Source organism: Gavialis gangeticus, unplaced genomic scaffold, assembly GCF_001723915.1.
Source record: "Gavialis gangeticus isolate Ggan-Ray unplaced genomic scaffold, GavGan_comp1, whole genome shotgun sequence".
In the NCBI taxonomy this organism is placed as follows: Eukaryota; Metazoa; Chordata; order Crocodylia; family Gavialidae; genus Gavialis; species Gavialis gangeticus.
In genome coordinates, this window is record NW_017728960.1 from 4,056,931 (window position 1) to 4,076,975 (window position 20,045).

At 40.8% G+C, this 20,045-nt stretch overlaps 1 protein-coding gene across 6 annotated transcripts in view; it reads right to left on the bottom strand.

Moving 5' to 3' along the window:
• The window catches only part of ASH1L (ASH1 like histone lysine methyltransferase), a 108,520-nt gene extending 88,845 nt beyond the window's left edge, over positions 1 to 19,675 (bottom strand). For 5 of the 6 annotated variants that reach the window (XM_019528098.1, XM_019528084.1, XM_019528107.1 and 2 more), the window contains exons 1-2: positions 19,154 to 19,675; positions 1,501 to 6,580 (exon numbers count right to left, since the gene is read on the bottom strand). In XM_019528098.1, the coding sequence (XP_019383643.1) occupies positions 1,501 to 6,580; positions 19,154 to 19,573 (5,500 nt within the window). In that variant the 5' untranslated portion in view covers positions 19,574 to 19,675. The remainder of the gene's footprint in view (positions 1 to 1,500; positions 6,581 to 19,153) is intronic. The other variant, XM_019528093.1, reaches the window with a different exon arrangement.
• Positions 19,676 to 20,045: the final 370 nt, after the last annotated feature.

Consider the following 20,045-nt stretch of genomic DNA (forward strand, 5'->3'; position numbering starts at 1 on the left):
GATGTGGTGGCCCAGTACATGGAGAAGCTCAACGAGAAGAACGGGGGGGAGTGAGGGGCTGGGGGGCTACGGCTTGGGACCAGGGGGCCTGGATTGGTGTCCTGGTGAGCTAAAAGGGCAAAGGGAGCTCTAATTTTCCATGATGGAAAACAGTATCAAATGCCAAAATATATAGGTATTTAGAATTTATTTTACTATAATGATAGAGGCACTGGCAGGCTTTCAAATTGCTTTAAAATTATAAATATATCAATAAAACATTGTGTTCAATTGATACCTATATATATAGCAGCGTTCCATTTAATCGCGGATTTGGGGGGCTTTATTAGAGAATTTGCTATTTTTATTAGAGAAAATCAGGATCTCTGTTCATCAGGCACCTGACAAGACCACTTATATGTACATCGTGATCCAGAGGATCAACAGCTGCCTAACTGAAGACAGATCATATTAATAAATGCATCCAAAAATAACCTGTCTTAAAACAATGTTACGAAGAGCAATTCAAAGAACTCAGCTTTCACTCTCTTAACTCTTGTGGAATCATTATTAACTAGTTGTCCAATCATCAGACAATCTTTTAAGGACAAACAAAACTTGAATTTCAAGCAGGAAAAAAACCCATTACAGCTTCTTTATAAGTGATAAAGAAGAAAATAAGAGCACAAGTACTATTTTGTTCTTTTGTGGGTTACCTTTGCTTTGTGATGTTACCAGGATGCCTGCAGGAATTATGACAGAAGTGGCTAAGACAAGAAACATTTATTCCAACACAAATTTCTAAAACGCAAAGGAAATACTGCACATAGTGACACCTAAATTAGTACACAAAATTCTGTAGAACACTTGTGCAGAATATTTTTTTAGTTGTTTGGGGGGAGGGAAGGAAATTTACTTTGGGATTTTAAAGCCCACATTCTTCACTGACACTGTGTCTAATCCAGCTAGGAAACAACAGAATGCAGGTTAACCTTCTGAAAAATAATTCCATTAAAATATATTCTGGTCTTCAAATAACTCTTTCAAGTTAGTTTCCTTTTTTTTTTGCTTTATTCATTTTATAAGTAAAAATATGAATTCCCTAATTACAGTTAATAAAGATCAATTGGTATAAGATTTTAAAAATTCCTGTGTTCCCTTTGGGTCACACAATACTACTACAGCAAAAGCTGTGTTAACCAGCACTTTATTAGCTGGAAAACTCTATTAACCGGCATCCGAGGGACAGGGCAAAAGCAAAACTGGAAGTACCGGGGACTTCCCGTTTTGCCACCGCAAGCCGAGTTTTTCTTTGCCACTTCTTTGGCCCATGGCTCAAGGCAAAGCAGCCTACGCAGGGCCCGCCCCCATCATTTCAAATTGTTTTATAATAGTACCTAGGGGTGCCTATAAACCCAATGTTACCTTTGCCACACTTCACAAAAATTATTTTATTACCTTTGAAATATGATAAAATAACATGCCGTACGAGAAAGGATGTACCAAGAAGAGCTCTCCTACCTGCCAGTGGCTGTAGTGACTTTTCAATAGAAGGCAATGGCTCCTTCCTAAGAGGTCGACTGAGAGAAATGTCCTGTGCACTGAAGAGTCCAGGGCTGTCGGTCAACTTTTTACGTCCACTGGTGTTGGTAGAGGTGGTCACTCTGCAGCTGCCTATTGCACTTGTGAAAAGATTTGTATGTTCGTCACTGCTGGCTGTTTCAGAGCTAGGAGTAAATCCTCCCAAGGACAGACCTGGGGAGTTGTCAGAACAGTCTATTTGTAATGGCGTCTGTAATCCCAATGCTAACGTATTCGATTCTGAAGGCTCTCTCCTGACCCACTGCTCCTCTCTGCTGAGCAAACCCTTTGAAGGTGAAAGGTGCGAACAAGACATATGACACCTGTGTTTCTCTTTATGTTTGTATCTCTCGCCAACAGCCTCCTTCCCAAATCTATAGCGCTTCAAGGATTCTAGGACTGTTCTAGAAGAACTGTTTGCTGTTATAGTGTCCATAGAAACCTGCGGTTGTTCTGAAGAACGATGTTCTCGGTGTTTATGACGATGTCTGTGCTTATGTTCAAGCATCCAGCCATAAGCCATTTCGGGTGGAACACTGGGATAGGTGCTCATCGACAGGAGTGGAGTCCTGCTGGTTGTAAGGAAGGCCTCCTGACGCAGAAGCTTATGTTTCTTCTTGTGGTATTTGGCAGGATTAAGAAGCAAGTGGCCTGTATGCATGTAAGAAGGTGGTGGCAGTGGGGTAGTGAAAGAAGGAGAAGGTGGTGGAGGATAAAGAGTTGGAGGGTACCTTCCATAATAGCCTAAGCCTATCGGAGCAGCTGCAAGGGGAGAAGGAGAGTAAGGCATGCCATAGGAAGGATAGAAGCCAGTACTGGAAAGAGGAAAGCTAAGGCTATGCATAAAAGGCATCTCTGCCATAGCTTCTCGCATTTTGGGGGGTCTGCCTCTTTTCTTCTTTAAATCAGGTTTTCGAATATAGTGCAAAGGATCTAAAGGAAAAGTGGGGTGGGTATAGAAGCTATTGAAATTTATTCTGAAAATAGTAGGCAATAGGTCTCGGGGTATAAAATGATGACTTCTGTGGGTAATTCTTATTTCACTCAGGCGACTTATTAGTTCCTCCAACTCAGCAAGGAAATCAGGATCCTGCCTACCTCGGAGCTGGGGGTACTTCTTTTTCCTTTTTCGCTTCTGTCTTTTCATTTTGTCATAGCTGAGGTAATCATGACTCCGGCGCTTACATTTGTGTTTGTGTTTTTCTTTTAGGCTACTTAAAACTGTTGATGTTTCGGGAGGAATGAGGGATACGTGATCAAATGAATGCCTTTTCTTCTTCTGTCCACAGAACTTCTCTGCTCTGTCTGAAGTACTGTTATTATCTGTTCCTATCCCACTGTCACTAGGAATGGTCTCGTCACTGTGAGACTCGCTGATTGGTGAAGGAGTGGCTTCCTTCAGAGATGTTAGCTCACTTAAGTGAGAAGGAGAGTTTGGCAATAAAGTAGGAGGAGATAATCTCCTCCTGCCCTTGGAGGCCTTTTTCATTGCAAGGGTCTGAACCACTCCGCCCTGTCTAGCGTGTATGTGTAAATATGGCACTGAACTCGGCTCAACAAAACCTGTATCACTACTGACAGGGCTCTGTCCCCCACTCGCTGCAGAAGACTGAGAGCAAACTGGAGATGGAAGAACCTCTGAATTATTAGCGGTTGAAGGCAGCAGTGGGGGAAGTACTTGACCTAGTGATGTCCCATTCGTTTGCTGGGCAGACTTCTCAAGAGCAGTTAAACTGGCAGAATTACTACTTAAAATACCATTTAGGACAGTTTTAGGTTTCCTACCTCTCCTCTTTCCTATGTAAATGGTTCCTTTCTTGCTGACATTTATCTGCTGCCCTAATTTAGAACCAAATGTGGCAGCAAGAGTTGACACTGTATTGTGGAGTTTTGATTGCACTTTCCCTTTGTTATTTGGTTCCACTGTACTAGAGAGGATTTGATTCAAAAGTTTCTTTCGCTTCAAACTTTTCATTTTATTTATTTTTCGGATAATTGTTTTCATTAATTGCCCATTATTTCTCTTGGTAACTTTTCTGTCTGATTCTACCTCAAGGTCAGACATGCTGCATACAGTTTGCTGAACTTCCTCTGGGCCTCTGAGCTGTTCCTTTCTCTCAAAGAAATCCCCACTCCGGTGCTGGTCACTTTCAGACTCAATCTTATTTGAATTATCTGTAGCAACAAAAGGAGCTACAGAAAGAACAGGCGGTTTCATTTTAACTGATGATCTGATCTGCCTTTTGGGTCTCCCTCTCTTCTTTGGAAAAGCCTGGCCTGTTAGGCTTTGTTTTAGGGAGGGAATTTCTACCTCTGGCTGCAGAACAGGTGGCTCCTGCTCCTCCTTTGACTGCACAGAGAAAACTTTTGATGCTGGGATTTTTAGGGTTCTCTTTGGGGGACCTTCAAGCTCAGGCATCTCCTTTGATTTTGGCCTTCCTCTTTTGGGCTTATACATTTCAGGTAAGAGGTCATCTGCTATACACATGCTGGAGGGCTGTTTGTGGGTAGTATAGAATTTTTGAGCCTGTTTGTCAGCTTCTGTCAGCAGTGCAAGTGACTGTCCACTACTAGACTTGCTCAGTTTTGGCAACTGATGTTTGACAAATTCATGTTCTATAAATGATGATGACCCTATATTTTTCAAGAACTTGGCCTGTTCCAGATTACTGCTTGACAATGTACTGTATGAAATGTTTTTAAAAAGCTCTGACCTTTCTAATTCTAGACCCTTTGGAGACCGACATGCACTTCTAGACACCACTTTAGTCCATCGTGGTTTCCTTCCTTTTCTTTTCTTTAATGGTTTTGACTGCTGACTAGTGCTTAGACTTTCAGCACCTTGGCAGGATTTCTCCGATGCAGTTATTGCGCCAATCTTTAGAAACTGTTTGCTATTAAACAAACTTGTGAAACTAACTACTGAAGGGGTGAGAGAAGCATGAATGCTTGATTCAGTTACCAAGCTGGATTTCTTTCCTATAGCAGGAACAGTTCTTGGGGTTTCTACACGTGTCCCTTTTGAATCGTTTAAATCTTTGTCAGTACTCAGACTGTGATTTAATGTTCTGTTCAGGTTCAGAAGTGTACTGTCAGAAGAAAAATGGGTCTTTCCACTCTGCTCAGAAATTCCTTCTAACAGATCTGCTGTGGTACTTAAATGCAAAGGATTTGAAGTTAACTGAGAGGAAGATGCTGTGAGACTCCTACTTAAGGTAGTAACAGACACAGTGGGTGAGGGTGATGGGAGGTTTCCCTCCCCTACTGCACTAAATGGGGACTTTGCTGTAGATACATCTGAAGCTCCTCCCGTCCTGAAGTCTGGTGAAGTGCAATATACTGGAGGCTGCTTTTCATGCTTAGATGCCTCAAAAGTCCCCTTTTCATTGGATGAGAAACAGTCTTGTGGAATGCAGGTTCCTTCCTTACATTTCTCTGTATCTACATCAGCAACCTCTTTCCGAAGAGAAAATTTTTCCAGGACGCTTTCTTTATTCTGTCTTATAATATGTTTTTCAAATGTTTTACTGTTGTTATTGTCTTTCAGTAAATCTGTAGTCTCATGGCTTTCAAGGCTACTGAGGTTTGAACTGCAAGAAAGCTTGAAGGGCTCTGTAGAAGGCATGTGAGAAAGGCTTGTGTCAGCTTTCAGAGTCCCAGAGTCCTTGTTAACTACTAACCCTACTGGAGTGCCAATCCCCAGTGGCTTCTTCCCAGAGTCCTTGTTAACTACTAAACCCACTGGAGTGCCAATTCCTGGTGGCTTCTTCCCAGAGTCCTTGTTAATCAATACCGTTGAACTCCCAAGGGTCATCGGCTTCTTCCCAGAGTCCTTGTTAACCAGTCCCACTGGAGCGCCAATCCCTGGTGACTTCTTCCCAGAGTCCCTGTTAACCAGTCCCACTGGAGTACCAATCCCTGGTGACTTCTTCCCAGAGTCCCTGTTAACCAGTCCCACTGGAGTACCAATCCCTGGTGACTTCTTCCCAGAGTCCCTGTTAACCAGTCCCACTGGAGTGCCAATCCCTGGTGACTTCTTCCCAGAGTCCCTGTTAACCAGTCCTACTGGAGTGACAAACCCTGGCAGTTTTTTCCCAGAGTCCCGGTTAACCAGTCCCACTGGAGTGCCAATCCCTGGCAGCTTCTTTCCAGAATCCCTGTTAACCAGTCCCACTGGAATGCCAATCCCTGGCAGCTTCCTCCCAGAGTCCCTGTTAACTGACCCTGCTGGAGTGCCAGTCCCTGGTGATTTTTTCCCAGAGTCCCTGTTAAGCAGTCCCACTGGAGTGCCTATCCCTGGTGGCTTCTTCCCAGACTCCTTATTGGTCAATCCAGTTTGAGTGCCAACCCCAGGTGGTTTCCTTCCAAAGTCCTTGTTAATTAATCCAACTACTACAGAACTTGTCACTGGCTGCTTTTTCCCAGAGTCCTTGTTAACTAACCCAGTTGAAGTGCTAATCCCTGGTGGCCTCTTTCCAGAGTCCTTGTTAACCAATCCAGCTAAAGGGCCAATCCCTGCTGGCTTCTTCCCAGAATCTCTGTTAACCAATATGGCTGCACTGCCAGTCCCCAATGGCTTCTTCCCTGAGTCCTTGTTAACCAATCCAGCAGCAATGCCAGTTACTGACAGTTTCTTCACCAAATCCTTATCACCCAGGCCAGCTGCAGTCCCAGTTCCTGGCAGTTTCTTTACAAAGTCCTTATTACCCAGTACAGCTGCAGTCCCAGTTCCTAGTTTCTTATGCTTTGTTTTGGAAGACTTTGAGGGGGGGCAAGTGGCAATAAGCTGAGCCAGTTTTTCTGTTACAGTTGTTGCTCCATTAATTTGTGTTCGGTCCTTCAAGTCAGGATCACGGCTACCAACAAAAGGAGGAGGAACTGACTTTATATAATCTGTCATTTCAGACTGTAGTGGAGAGAACTTCTTAGAGGCAGGATTTGTTTCTCCTTGTACACTTTCCTCAGCATGAAATTCAACTGTTGCAACTTCTCCAGATTTCTTGTACAATTTTGCAGGGTCCTAAAAGTTTACAAAAAGAAAAATACTTTAGGAATTGAGTAAAACCAGAGAAGTTATTTCCGTCTTACCATGCTATCCTGTAATGTTGATGTACTTAATCCATGCTGTCTAGTAATTTAAAAAGCCTGTAAATGAAACGCTTAATTTCAGACCTTATTTTTTTATCAAATACATTGCAATGAATATGCAGAGGCTTTTTATAGAAAACATACAAAAGCACATAATGCATCACCAAATACAAACCTTTTATTCTGTTTTAATCATAGGATATATATTTTAAAAAGATGGATTATATTTAGTGTTCACAAAAATTAGTGTTCACTAACAAGACCAAGCTGAACAATTAACTGAATAATAAAGTAATACCAAGAAGCCCCATCTGATAGCAGACCATATGGAGTTAGACTCTGCACACTATCCTGAGTGTGGGCAGGCAATGTGTAAACCAGTGATTTCCAAAAGAGGTCATGACCATTATGAGTGGGGACACAAGTGCCACAGACATTAAATTACCCCTGATGAGCTCAGATGAGAAGTGGGGTCATACTCAGTCATGAAATAGCTGGCAGTTGGGTTGCAGCTCAAAAGACTGGGAACTGCTAGTGTAAAGTTATTCACACGCAGCTTTTGTTTATTCTCATCAAATTTGTCCCACAACTCTTCCTATTATTGCAGTCAGGGGCTCTCTCCAAAGTAGATTGTTAAACATGCTAAAATATGCCAAACTGTGTTGGTTTGTGAAAAGGAAAACATGTATAATATAATAAACAATCATTCCATTCAGTTATAGCTCAACCATATTTGAAATCAAAGTTTTCTGAGCTAAAATGCTATGGGTAAACCAGTGTTACAGGCGTATAGGTTGTAGCCATGTTGGTCTAAGGACCTAGGCAGACAAACCAAAGCATTCCTATGAGAGTATTTCAAAAGATTAATCTGTGCCTTTAAAGAATCTTCATCTTTTAAGTGCAACTCCCATCAGAAACTTTTGAAATATACTGGACAAAATAACTTCTCCAGAGGCATAGGGATGCAACAGACTGTTGTTCCTTATAACTGTTAGGCAATTAACTGTACAGGCCTTTGTAAACTTATGTCATCTACTTGTTTGAGGGTTAAATCTAATAGGCAGAGTGAAAGATATTAGCACCAAATCCATGTAATGTTATAACCTTCTGCAAATTAAATTAGTAAGAAAACTGCTTTTTCTACTGTACTTGATAGCAAGCAAATTTATATTCAACATACTTTACAAAAAAATTAACCAGGCTGGTCAAATAGCAGAAGGAAGTTGAATATACTGAACAAATAACACCAGAATTCATTTGCAGTTATTTCTCAAACAGCATCTAGAAAGCTCTGGAGCAGCTCAAATACAATGTAAAAATATGTGTTGAATGAGTTGTTGTATGAATGAGCAGCACTGCTAGAATATTAACACTATTCTTTTTAAGCAGCTTTAGTTACTTCATCCTTTTGTTAGACCTTCTTTCCTTCCTGGCTTTATTCTCAGTTTTCTATGGTTTTCAGGGACCAATCCTTTTTTAAAACTCGGAGCTTAACTTTAGGTTTCCCTGTTCATGGAAAGTCAATGGGATGTGGGCTCTTAAATTGTTTAGGCATTTTGAAAAATCCCACTGTTAAGACACCAAAACATAGATTTGGGAAGCCTAATTTCTGGCTCCCAAATTTGGAAGATGTGGGCTACTGGTCTATTTACTCTTTTTTCTCCCCACTCCATACAGTTCTTTCTTCCCCCTTCCTTACACTGCATATTCCATCTCCCCATCATATATTTTTCTGTTTCTCTTTTCTTCTCCCATATTTCTCTGAGCATTGAACATCTTCTCTAACCTACTATCAATATGCCCACTCTTTGAAATTTTACTAGACATTAAAAGACTATCTACCCAGGGACAAGGCCAAGACCAAGATGAGGCAATTTCTGCCATCCTGAGCTTCTGGGAAAGAATCTAAGTTAGGTACTGGTCCCTGGATCCTGCTCAATTTACACCATCATTTTAAAAAACTATGGCAGGTAACAGTGATAATTACTGAAGGCCTCCCCACCTCAACCAGCTCCTCTCAAACATGATAATCACCTTCTTCCAACTCTAGGCTCTCTTGTTTTCTTCAAAAGTGGTCTCAGCTACTCAAAGCCTTCCCTCAACTGTTTCTGAATGCCTCTGTATGGGATATGGAAGCACTGTGTTGGCACATACCACAAGCCAGAAACAGCAAAGCTGCTTTAGCGCAGTCCTGTGCAACAGCCAATCAGCTTTAGAATGGAGAGCTTAGTGCAGTAATCCATGCAGGCCAATGACATGGATATTCTGCTTCTGGTTCAAGAGCTTGTTCATTAGTTTCACTACAGTCCTGTCTTACAATGTATAGGTGTACCCTCTGAATCCTGGTCTCAATGCATAGTTCTAGCGCCTCGGCCACTGCTCAACTTTGAAAACTCCAAGTAGTATGCGAATGAAACAGCAGAAAGACTTGTTTAGAATGAGAAGATTCAGAAAAATAGCACTGCATTAGTTTAAACTCAGATAACATTTGAAAGCTCCTTCCCACATAATAAGCACAGGTATTCTCTTTCTCAAATCAGGCACTCAATTTGGGCCAATATCTAAATAAGTAAAAGACATGCTTTCAGAAAGATGCAGACACAGCAAATCCTGGACTGGATGAAAGACCCAGATCTTGAATCTTAATTTGCTTTTAAATGAACAGAAGTTCTACAGAAGGTGAAGACACTCTTTTCCTCCCACTTCTGAGCAAGTGAATTTGTCAAGCCCATTGAAAATAACTGGCAGTTATATAGAAAACAAACTAAAACCACTACTGAAGTTAAACACAGGAAGCTGAAAAAAATCTGTATTTTGGCCTACAATTTCAGTGAACAAGTACCTTTCCTAGTGAAGGTCAGATATTTAGATTTTTTCAGAAAGTCACTTTACTATAGGGACTGTGAATGGAAGTAAATTGGTTTAATGAACAATTTTGGAGAACCAATTTTATTTTGCCAATTGGATACTAAAAAAACCCCCAGACCCAATGGGTACATCTCAGTGAGAACATTTTGTTGCTCACAGACTATTATATCAACAGGCTGCTGCTGTATTTACAAGGCATATGAGAAGCAACGTTTATAAAGTGGATCAGTTGAACAGCTGTTTGTTTACTACACTCTGAAATATTAAGTAATTGAAGGTTGGTGGTATTAAGTGACTTTTCTAAATAAAAATAAGTTATTCATATGCTGTTGTCCAACTATCAGATTAACTTACAGATACATTTAACCAAACAACTGAACTGCAAAAGCAATATATTGCTACCTTTTCCCATTATAAGTCACTAAGAGCTCAGCAATCAAAACATTTCATGAGCCTCAGGCTTTTTTTTTTTTTTTTTTTTGCAGTAATAGTATCAAATGTACAAAGAAAGCTAAGAGTGAAAATTATAAAGCAATTCTGGTATTCAAAAAAATGAAAATGACCACTAATGTTCCTGGATGAGTGGGGAATATTGCTAAAGCCTTTGGCCAACATTTTACTTCACTGGTTTCACCATCCAAGGAGTCCTCCTTCCACTGAGAAAGATACCACATTAGCGTTAGAACAATTATCTAAATTTTATTGTTATTAATTTCTTACAACTTCCAATACTATTTGACAGCAGCCAAAAGTAGTAACACATGGGCTCTGCCTTGAAGTGCTTCCAATCTAATTAAACACGCAATGGGGCTGGGGAAGGAAAGACGAGGGCAGGAATTACAATAAAAAGTACAACTGCTCTGGAAGCACTGCCGTCATCTTAATGGACTTTAGTTGCTCTGTTTGAATTTGTTTTAAACTGTTTATATTATAAAAACAGGGACGACACCTGGACTGAAATGGAACAACTGCCAGTGGCAATACAGAAAGTACAGGGAAAAGGTCCTGATTTCACGTTATTCTAGCATCAGTAGTTCAAGTTCCTTCAGCTGTTTCAGGGCAGAAGATGGCAACCCCCACCCCACCATGAGCTGAGCTCAGCTGCCTGATTTAGAAATAGGAGACTGTCAGAAAGCTGCTGACAGCCCTTTGACTTTGGAATTCAAGGCTGATGCACACAAAGTAAAATTATTTTCAAATACTGCCCCAAACAAAGCTTTGCTTTTGTTAGCTTCTTAGAGTATATGTAATTCCTACAGTTCCAATTCTAATTTATTTTTACTCAGTCAGGCTCACATTCCATTTTGGCCAAGCACTTGGCTGCTGATCCATCTTTAAACTACCTCCAGGCTGGGTCAACACTGAGAATTTTATGGATGTCTCCTACCATTCATCTACTATCAGTGCAATTCTGGCAGTGCTAGCAATGGTATGATTGCTAGCCACAGGTTTTAAGTGTCATCTAACACAGCTCAAAGTGTTAGATCAGTATAAATATGCTTGTGTCCAGACTGTGCTAGAGTTCAGATCTTGACTAACATTTTCACTAATCTACACTAAAATTTTCAGTGTAGGGCAGGCCCCTGCAATTGAATGTTGCTTTGAACAATGCTCATTGCCTGTGGCCCCAGGAGTGACTCCAGAAATTAAACAAGTTTCCCCCAAACGAAAGGTTGTTGATTAAAATAATTTTTAAAGCAGACACCTTTTATGGGCCAGGTCTCTCCAGCCCCAGATCTTTCAGAGGGATGATGTCTTTAGCTCCTCTCTGTTACTAACTTTGAAGTTGTTAGTGCTAAAAGGTTTTTTTAGTTTTGAAAACAGTTTGGCTCAGAGCCCAGCTTGTCTATGGCAGTCATAATCTTGCGTAAATTGTGGCTAGGGCTTCACACTTCAGATGAACTTTTTCCTGTTGTATAAACAAAAGAGATAGCTGAGAAGGCAGCCAGTATCTGTCCTACAGCCTCAGAGGCACAGCAAGATGCCACTCTTCTCCAATATAATATCTTCTGTTGAAGCATGTTTGCTTAAATGGAAAGGGAGTGAAGTTCACTTCCCTTGCACTGAACAACTATGACATTGTAAGGCATACTTTTACCCATGTTTATCCACAGCTCTACACTGTATATCCATCCTCTTGCTTTCACTTTGTTTCTGCTGCTCCAAGCTGGTCGATATGCAGCTGAATAGGCATTTTTCTTTCTTTTGATGTGGTACAATAGGTTCAACAGCTCTGCACTGTGGTTTGCTTTTGACAGATGCGCACAGGATTCTATCAACGGAGGAAATAATTGCTCAAGAATTCCCCCTGCTCTACTTTTCAAATGAAGACATTTTAAAATGACCAAAACTCATCAATTTATTAATAAGATTTGGGATTAAGCAGCACTGACCAAACTCACAATTGTTTCTGGGAAGTAAAATGCCTCATTCAGTATGTGCTTATAACATATACCTCTGTTTGGCAGGTGTAGTCACGTATGGGCAAACACTCAAAGCTACATTCATTTCAATACTGGTAAAAAATGCTAAAATAATTTTCTTGGCTACATTATGAAACTAGACATTGAAACGAAATTTCAAGTTTTGCCTTTATATTTATTTGCAGGCAAAATCATCAGAATTATCAAGTGTGTCCACCTTCGTGTGGACCTTGAATGGCTTACACTAAAGCCAAAATGCTCAAAAAAGGGCAACCTACCAAGTGCAGGATGTCAAGTTTAGGCCCCAGAAGCAGAGGTGCCCAAAGCAATCAGGTATTCTGAAAATGTCTGCTGGTAACAATGTACTCTGCTGAGCAGAAAGTTTTCACATTCCTGGGAATTACTAGCAAGCAACAATCCATATTACATATTCTTTACACTTGTATGTTTTTGCTCGACTTGTTCTTTCTACCACATATGATACGATATGAACAAATGTTCTGAATAACCACACTAAATGTTGCCATCAACATACTTGGCAAAACTTCTCAAATATCATGTGCAGTATCTCTAGGCTAAATTATTCATACACACGTCACATACTCCTGTCTCAGAGTCAGTCTTAACTAGCTACCATGACCAAATAGAAAAAAAAAAGTGTAATATTTTTGTTCAAGAGGAAGTGAGGTTTCTTCAAAGAATGAAACTGCAGAAGTGATTTCATGCTTTTTTTCCTAAATTACCACAAAGGCTGGAAAAGCTAAAATGAGGAACTCTTTTCAGGTTTGCCACCTTTTGCTTGTGAATTTTTCAGCAGCTAGTTGTGATTTCATCAGCAAAATTTCCTGCAGTGCTCACCTATTCAACCAAGGACAATAAAGGAGCCACAAAATATCTTCACTCAGCAGTTTAACAGAGAAACAACAAGGCGGAAGAACACAGGCAGGTTCATTCTGTTTCACTGTTTTAACCATGAACATTACAGAGGTATACCAATTATTTTTCCAAACAATTGTTTGTTGAGCAGCGAGTTAGTCTGCATAAGTATTATGCAAGCAAGTAATATGTTTTGAGGGAGAAATTCTAAGCATGAAATTCATTATTTAATGGGCAAACTGAACTAAGACACATAACATGGTAAGAACTGCAATTTTTCTTAAGAAGGATTCTAATTTTCCTGCAGAGGCTAACAAGAGATCATTTCATCTACTTCTCTGTGGTCCCTGTTGATCAGCTGAGCACATGACAAGGATTAAATTCCCCTTCAATTTCAGCTTCCTTTCTTCAAAGTACAGGTATTTTGGAATGTGGCAAAGTGCCTTTACCTTTTTGTAGAAAAAAAGGAGTTGTAGGTATTCAGTGTTCACTTTCATTTTCTGAAGCATAGCTACAAAGTGAAAAGGTATTACTGTATTTCACCACAGACTGCAGAAATTGCTCAGACATCAAACCCATTATTTATCTGAAATCATGCTGAGCATTTATTTTAAAAGGTGCATTTGAACTGTCTTGCTAGAAATACCATGAGACAGAAAAGCAGATCATTCTAATCCAGTTGGAATGCCAAAACATGAAATGGGAGTGGGGATTGTGCATAGTAAAACTCATTTAAAAATAGTGTTCAGTATAGTTTTTCATATATGTAGGGACTTACCTAAACTGCAGCAGAAGTTTGCTGCATAGCAATGCCTTTAATGTCACTCTTTTCGTCACACAACCTGCCTCTGTTGTGTTGCCAAGGCAAAAACCACAGCATTACGTACCTTTCAGCCACTCAGTGGGGCGGGGGGAAACTGACAAAAAAAGTGAGATTAAAGGCGCCACTGCACCGCAAACTTCTATTGTAATTTATGTAGGTTCCTAAGTATATGAGATTTAAAATGAACTATTCTTGGTCAGTGGTGAGCAAAAGTGTAGGGGAAAATTATATCAATACTTTTCTCTAGACCATACATTCAGGTACATTATTAGCCAAATGGCTCCGGCAACTCTGCAACGTAATTGCACCAGCAGAAGAAAAATATATAAAAATGGAAATTATTTAAAAAAAGTAAGAGAGAGTTTAATACAGTTAGTTTAGGCCAAGATGACTATTCCAATCATATACTTTGTGCTATAACAGAGGTCAGAAAATTCACTTGATAACTTCAGCATCAAGCCTGTATTTCTTGTCTGAGCTACACACTGCTACATCTTTTAAAAAATTGTGGCATTTAAATGAAAAGATTAAATGATAGGGAATCCACTGCATGAGTGGTTAAATTCCAGTGTTTAATTAACTCCATTGTTAAAAACTGTGAGCAAGTTAGCTATATTTTGATGTAGTGAAAAAGCCTGCTTGTTCCAATGACTCTGAAAAGTACAGCAGTAGTTTCAGAGATACTGATGCCCCAACTGATCAAAAGGAGAAAGCAAACAAAGCGTGTCAAACCATCCTCCAGATTGGGGGTTGAACACTAGGCCAAGAACCCAACCTTATTAAAATGCTAAGTAATAGATATTATGTAATAATTATTCTGTTTGAGTCAATAGCAGAAAAATGAGAACAGCAGATTCCTGGTCATGCCCTAAGCAACATCCAATGGTATAGGAAAGATTTAGACTCAGGCCATTAACAATTTATGCCTCATTTCAAGCCTGAATTTCCCTAGATTTGGCTCCCGAACACTAAATCTCTCATTACACCTTTTTCTGCTACATTAAAGAACCATCTATTCTCACAAATTTCCTTCCTCTGTAGGTACCTTTAGACAATGATAAAGTCAGCCTTTCAACCAATTATCAGAAAGTATCTGGCAGATTTAGATTTCCCCATCACACTCTCTCGATTGGGATTAGTCCAGAAAAAACAAACATAATTTCTCTTTCAGATACGCTAAGGCTCCCTCTACATGTGCACGGCAGAAGGCATGATTGTTAGATCGCACATTAGATCCCACTGTACCTTACTGCCAGTGCAGGGGAACCCCAACCACAGGACTCAGAGTCGGCAGCTGTTACGGCTGTGAGTCCCCTCACCTGCTGAGCCTGGTGCCTCCTACAGCTAGGAGCCCCATCAACTAAAACCCTGCTATACGTGCAAATTAAAATGCAACAGCAACCAGCTATAAAGTTAATATAAAGTTAGACCTCAAAAATGTGTATCTGAATGGTGTTTTTTATGGTGCAACTGCTACTTTGCATGTGTAGCTGGTCTTAAGGTAACTACCTGCACAACTAACAAGTTAATTGTGCCATACCTGTTATGTGTAGAGGGGGCCTAAGATGCACTCTAGTCTCAAAGGTAAAAAAAAGGAAGACATGGAAAATTAAACTGAAATAAGGGTTTTGAACTGAACGAAAACAAACAGGCGATTCCTCTTTTGCCTTTTAATTAACAAAATCTAAAAGAGTTGCAGTGACTCTTTTTATACACAAAACCACACACAGCAGGGTTCAAAATCTGTACAGCCTGAAAAATTCTATGATTTTTGAAGAATTTGATCAGCAAGAAATTGATATGCAATTAAGAGGAAATGCAATTTTTAAAATCAGACTCTGTACAACTCTTGGGTTCATCTGCTTAATTCAAGTTACCAGAATTTTGTAAAAAGATAATTTTGTTAAAAGATGTGGCACTCCTACAGCTTCAGCTAGAGCAGTAGTGCTCAACCTTTTTAGACTCAAGGTACACCTCATCAGATTCAGAGCATAGGTCCTTAGACTCAAGGCACACCCTTGGAAAAGATCAGCTCTTCATTTTCACTGTTTTTTTTGGCTACGGAAAAATAATAGAGCTGTTCTTCTGTTGCAGAGAACTCAGGAAGCCAGAATGGCAAAAATGTTTTGACCTGCTGTGGTCTTTCTATCTGAAATCACTTGGTTTTTCTGGTGAATCGTATTTGAATGTTTACAGACCTAATAGCGCTAATACACTCTAGTATGGTACTGTAGATCCTTAAAAGAATCTCACAGCACCCTGGTTAAGAATCACTGAATTAAGGTGCAAGATTTATTTTCAATCTCTCTGATCAACAAACTTTCAAACAACACCAAGAAAAACCTATAGCTGATACTCCTGATGTTACAAAAATAAAATAAACAGATTTTTTTTTTAAAGAAAGCTTTCAGACCTTAAATCCATCACAGAAATACAAAAAGCACATATTCCTCAAGGCTTTTGTTTCTGCTTGCCTACCAGTTCAGGAAAATTCATAGATGTAGGGTCAGAAGGGACCTTGTAGATCACCAGGTCCGACCCCCTGCCCTGGGCAGGAGAGAAAACTGGGCTCAAATGACCCCAGCCAGGTAGACATCAAGCCTCCTCTTAAAGACCCTCAGGGTAGGAGCTATCACCACTTCCCTTGGAAGTTGGTTCCAGATCCTAGCTGCCCTGACTGTGAAGTAGCGTCTCCTGATGTCTAGTCTAAACCTACTCTCTAACAACTTGTGGCTGTTATTCCTTGTTAGCCCGGGGGGGGTGGGTACTAGGGGGAACAAGGTCTCTCCCAAATCCTGCTGGTCCCCCCTAATGAGTTTATAGACGGCCACCAGGTCCCCCCTCAGCCTTCTCTTGTGAAGGCTGAACAGGTTAAGGTCCTGTAGCTTCTCTTAGTAGGTCTGCCCTGTTGTCTCCAGATCATGCGGGTGGGCCCTCTTCTGGACCCTCTCAATGCTGTCCACACCCCTCCTGAAGTGCGACGCTCAGTACTCCAGCTGTGGCCTGACCAGTGTCGCACCTCCTTGGCCCTACTTGACACGCATCTGTGGATGCACGACAAGGTATGGTTAGCCCTACTGACCGTGACCTTGCATTTTCAGCCCATATTCATCTTGGAGTCAATAACGACTACAAGATCTCTTTCTGCCACCGTGCTCTCAAGAAGGGAGTTTCCCAGCTTATAAGTGTGCTGCTGGTTCCTACTGCCCAAGTGCAGCACCCTGCACTTGTCAGTATTGAAACCCATCCTATTTTTGTTAGCCCACCCCTGTAACCTGTCCAGGTCCTGCTGTAAACTGCCCTTCCCTACTAGCGTGCCCACCTCACCCCAAATCTTGGTATCATCAGCAAATTTAAACAGGCTGCTTTTCACCCTGTCGTCTAAGTCACTAATAAAGAAATTGAACAGTGCAGGCCTAGGGACTGAGCCCTAGGGGGACTCCACTGCCCACTTTCCTCCAGGTCGAAAAAGACCCGTCCACCACTACCCTCTGAGTACAACCCTTCAGCCAATTTGCAATCTGACTGTGTAGGCATCAATGCAAAAATAATACTGTCTCACAACAGAAAGATTATCTTTGCAACCAGAAGGTTTAGGAATAAAACATTTTTTATATAAAAGCTTTAAATATATTTACATATGGGTAAAAAAAAGTTTAAGCCTCTTAAGATATGTCTGCTTAAACTAAGAAGTGGGGAATCTGTTCTCCATTATCAGCATCCTGCCTGGTTCATTATCCTCACTTGCCTGTCCAATCCAACATTCGGACAGTAAGCTCTGTGTGTACTATGTACAGCAGATAGGCCCTACGAGGAGAGGCTACGGGACCTGAACCTGTTCAGCCTCCACAAGAGAAGGCTGAGGGGGGATCTAGTGGCCTGTTACAAACTAGTCAGAGGGGACCAGCAGGCATTGGGGGAGTCCCTGTTCCCCCCAGCAGTACCAGGAATGACTAGAAATAATGGTCACAAGCTGCCAGAGGGTACATTCAGATTAGACATCAGGAGGCACTACTTCACTGTCAGGATGGCTAGGATCTGAAACCAACTTCCAAGCAAAGTGGTGCTGGCTCCTACCTTGGGGGTCTTTAAGACAAGGCTAGACAATCACCTTGCTGGGGTCGTTTGACCCCAGTACTCTTTCCTGCCATGGCTGGGGGTTGATGATCTGCTCAGGTCCCTTCTGACTCTACTAACTATGAAACTATGACAGCAAAAAACCAGACCTTTGTCATTACATGACCAATGAATCATCATTTCACCACCTTTTGTATGAGGACTCTACAAACATTGCCAAATGTGTGTTTATGCAGGCAGTTGTGTTGGAAAAGTTGCAGGCTTGAGAAATGAAGTAGCCTTCTATTTTGGGAACCTCTGACATCCAGAGCCTTATGGCAAGCAGAGGGACTCGCACTAAAGGGAACTGACTGACAGGGGTAGGCATGGTATCCTCTAAGGACAGCAACCTTTTTGCAGCGGTAAGCCAAGATGACCTGGCTTAGGTGCAAGGCAGGTTAGTCACTGCTATTTCTCCCTGATGTCTGGCAGCGGTACAATGCAGGTAAACCCCAGCTAGCCAGCTGCAATGTAATGCAAACAAAGCCCCCCACCACCTAGCTGCGGCACAGGGCAGCTGAAGCTTCCAAAGTTCAGCCTGCAGACCCGAGGTTGTCAACCTTGTCTTAGGATATGGCAGCCCCCAGGCAGTTTATCGAGGGAGGGCAGTTATAGAATAAATCCTGGGGAAGCACAAGGAGAGAGGGGGAGAGCTGGAAGGATTCAGGAATAAAGGAAGATGGGTTTTCAAGAAAGGTTGGTTGGGAGCAGGGATTTTCAGCCTTAAGTCAATAAAACACATTGGTAACTTTAAGCTTTGGCTTCCACAGGATTTAGACACGTTAAATACTTTGCTGAATCAAGGCCTTAGGTAGTAAACACAGACAATGTAAAAGGGCATAGATGGGCAGCAAGGGAAATGGTTAGCAGCAAGGCATTAAAACAACTATTAAGTAGAGGTATAAATCCAGCTATGATAGTGATGTTATAAATACATCGTGTTAAATAGAGGGAAGAGCAAACTTCCATGTAAGAGACGAAAATCATTTTGATACTGTTCAAGTGCTTTCCTCAGGATATCCATTTAGGATGCAATACATTTTGTCAAAGCCAATTAAGAAGTCGAAGAGCAAAATGAATTTTCTGCCAATGTTAACAGACAGTCCAGTTAAGTTCTGAAGCCAGAATCTTCATTGTGGGTGATAACATACAGAGCATTCTACACAGAGCATGATCTTGCAGTGAAGACAAAAAAACTTTTAGATCTGTAAGCTAACTCAGACCATAAACTTATCAATGGATATGTACCATGAATTCTGGGAGACATTGCTTTTTTTCTTATTGTAACTGCACTTCAGAAGGCAGTGTTACATTTTCTGTAGGTATGTAATTTGGCCAACAGTGCATACAACCTGTTTTCAAATAATGTGGAAATTAAAAAATGTTTCATACTACTCACTTGTTTTGAAGGACAGTGTTCATTTTTTTCATCTGTCATCTTCCCACTTTTTGGTGCCCTTCTGGGTTGCTTGATGGTGGTTTTTATGGCAGGCCGGCACACATAATTCTCAAGATTCTTTGGGGGCTTTTTAGTTCTCTTAGCTTGAAGGCCAATTTTCAATTTTAAATTTCCCTCTGAAAAGTTTGTTTCCTTCACTGAAAATTGTTGCTGTTCATCAGTCAAGCCCTCATTCTTTCCAGCCTCACTGTTGGTCCCCTCTTGGTTCTTCTTTTCTTCTTCTTCTTCCCTAGTGCAACTTTCTAGCTCTGCTTCTCTTTTGCCTGCCACTGTGCCTGTATTTACTGCAGAGGGGCTTTTCTCAGAAAACCCTTCGGAATCAGAACCCAAACCTAACATAGCAGTATTCAGAGGGTCCATCACAAGTGCAGTATATACCTTCAGGGAATTTTAGAGAAGATTTACACGGATACGTTCCACAGGAAAATGTCTTCTACAATTTGCATCCAGCATTTTTTACACTGTAAGAAAGTAGGAAAAAGAATAAATTACCTATTTAGGTGAAGAAAACAAACCTTGTTAAAACAAATATTTTATCTTAAATAACCAGAAAGCTTAGCAAGTTTATTTCTAAACAGTAAGTTACAAACAACAAGCATAAGAATCATGCAGTTGTCACGCCAACACCATGAGCCCTCCCCTGATTTATAAAAGAAACCTAGCAATTCTTTTTTGTAAGGCCGTACATCTTTAAGTACTGACTGATAAAATTAATCTGATTACTGATGTGAGAGCACTTCTAGATTGTCTGTCAGTTGCATTTACTTCCATGTTGTAACAGTACAAAACAAGAAGCACACATTTGTCCAAAAATGTCTCTAAACAAGTTTTC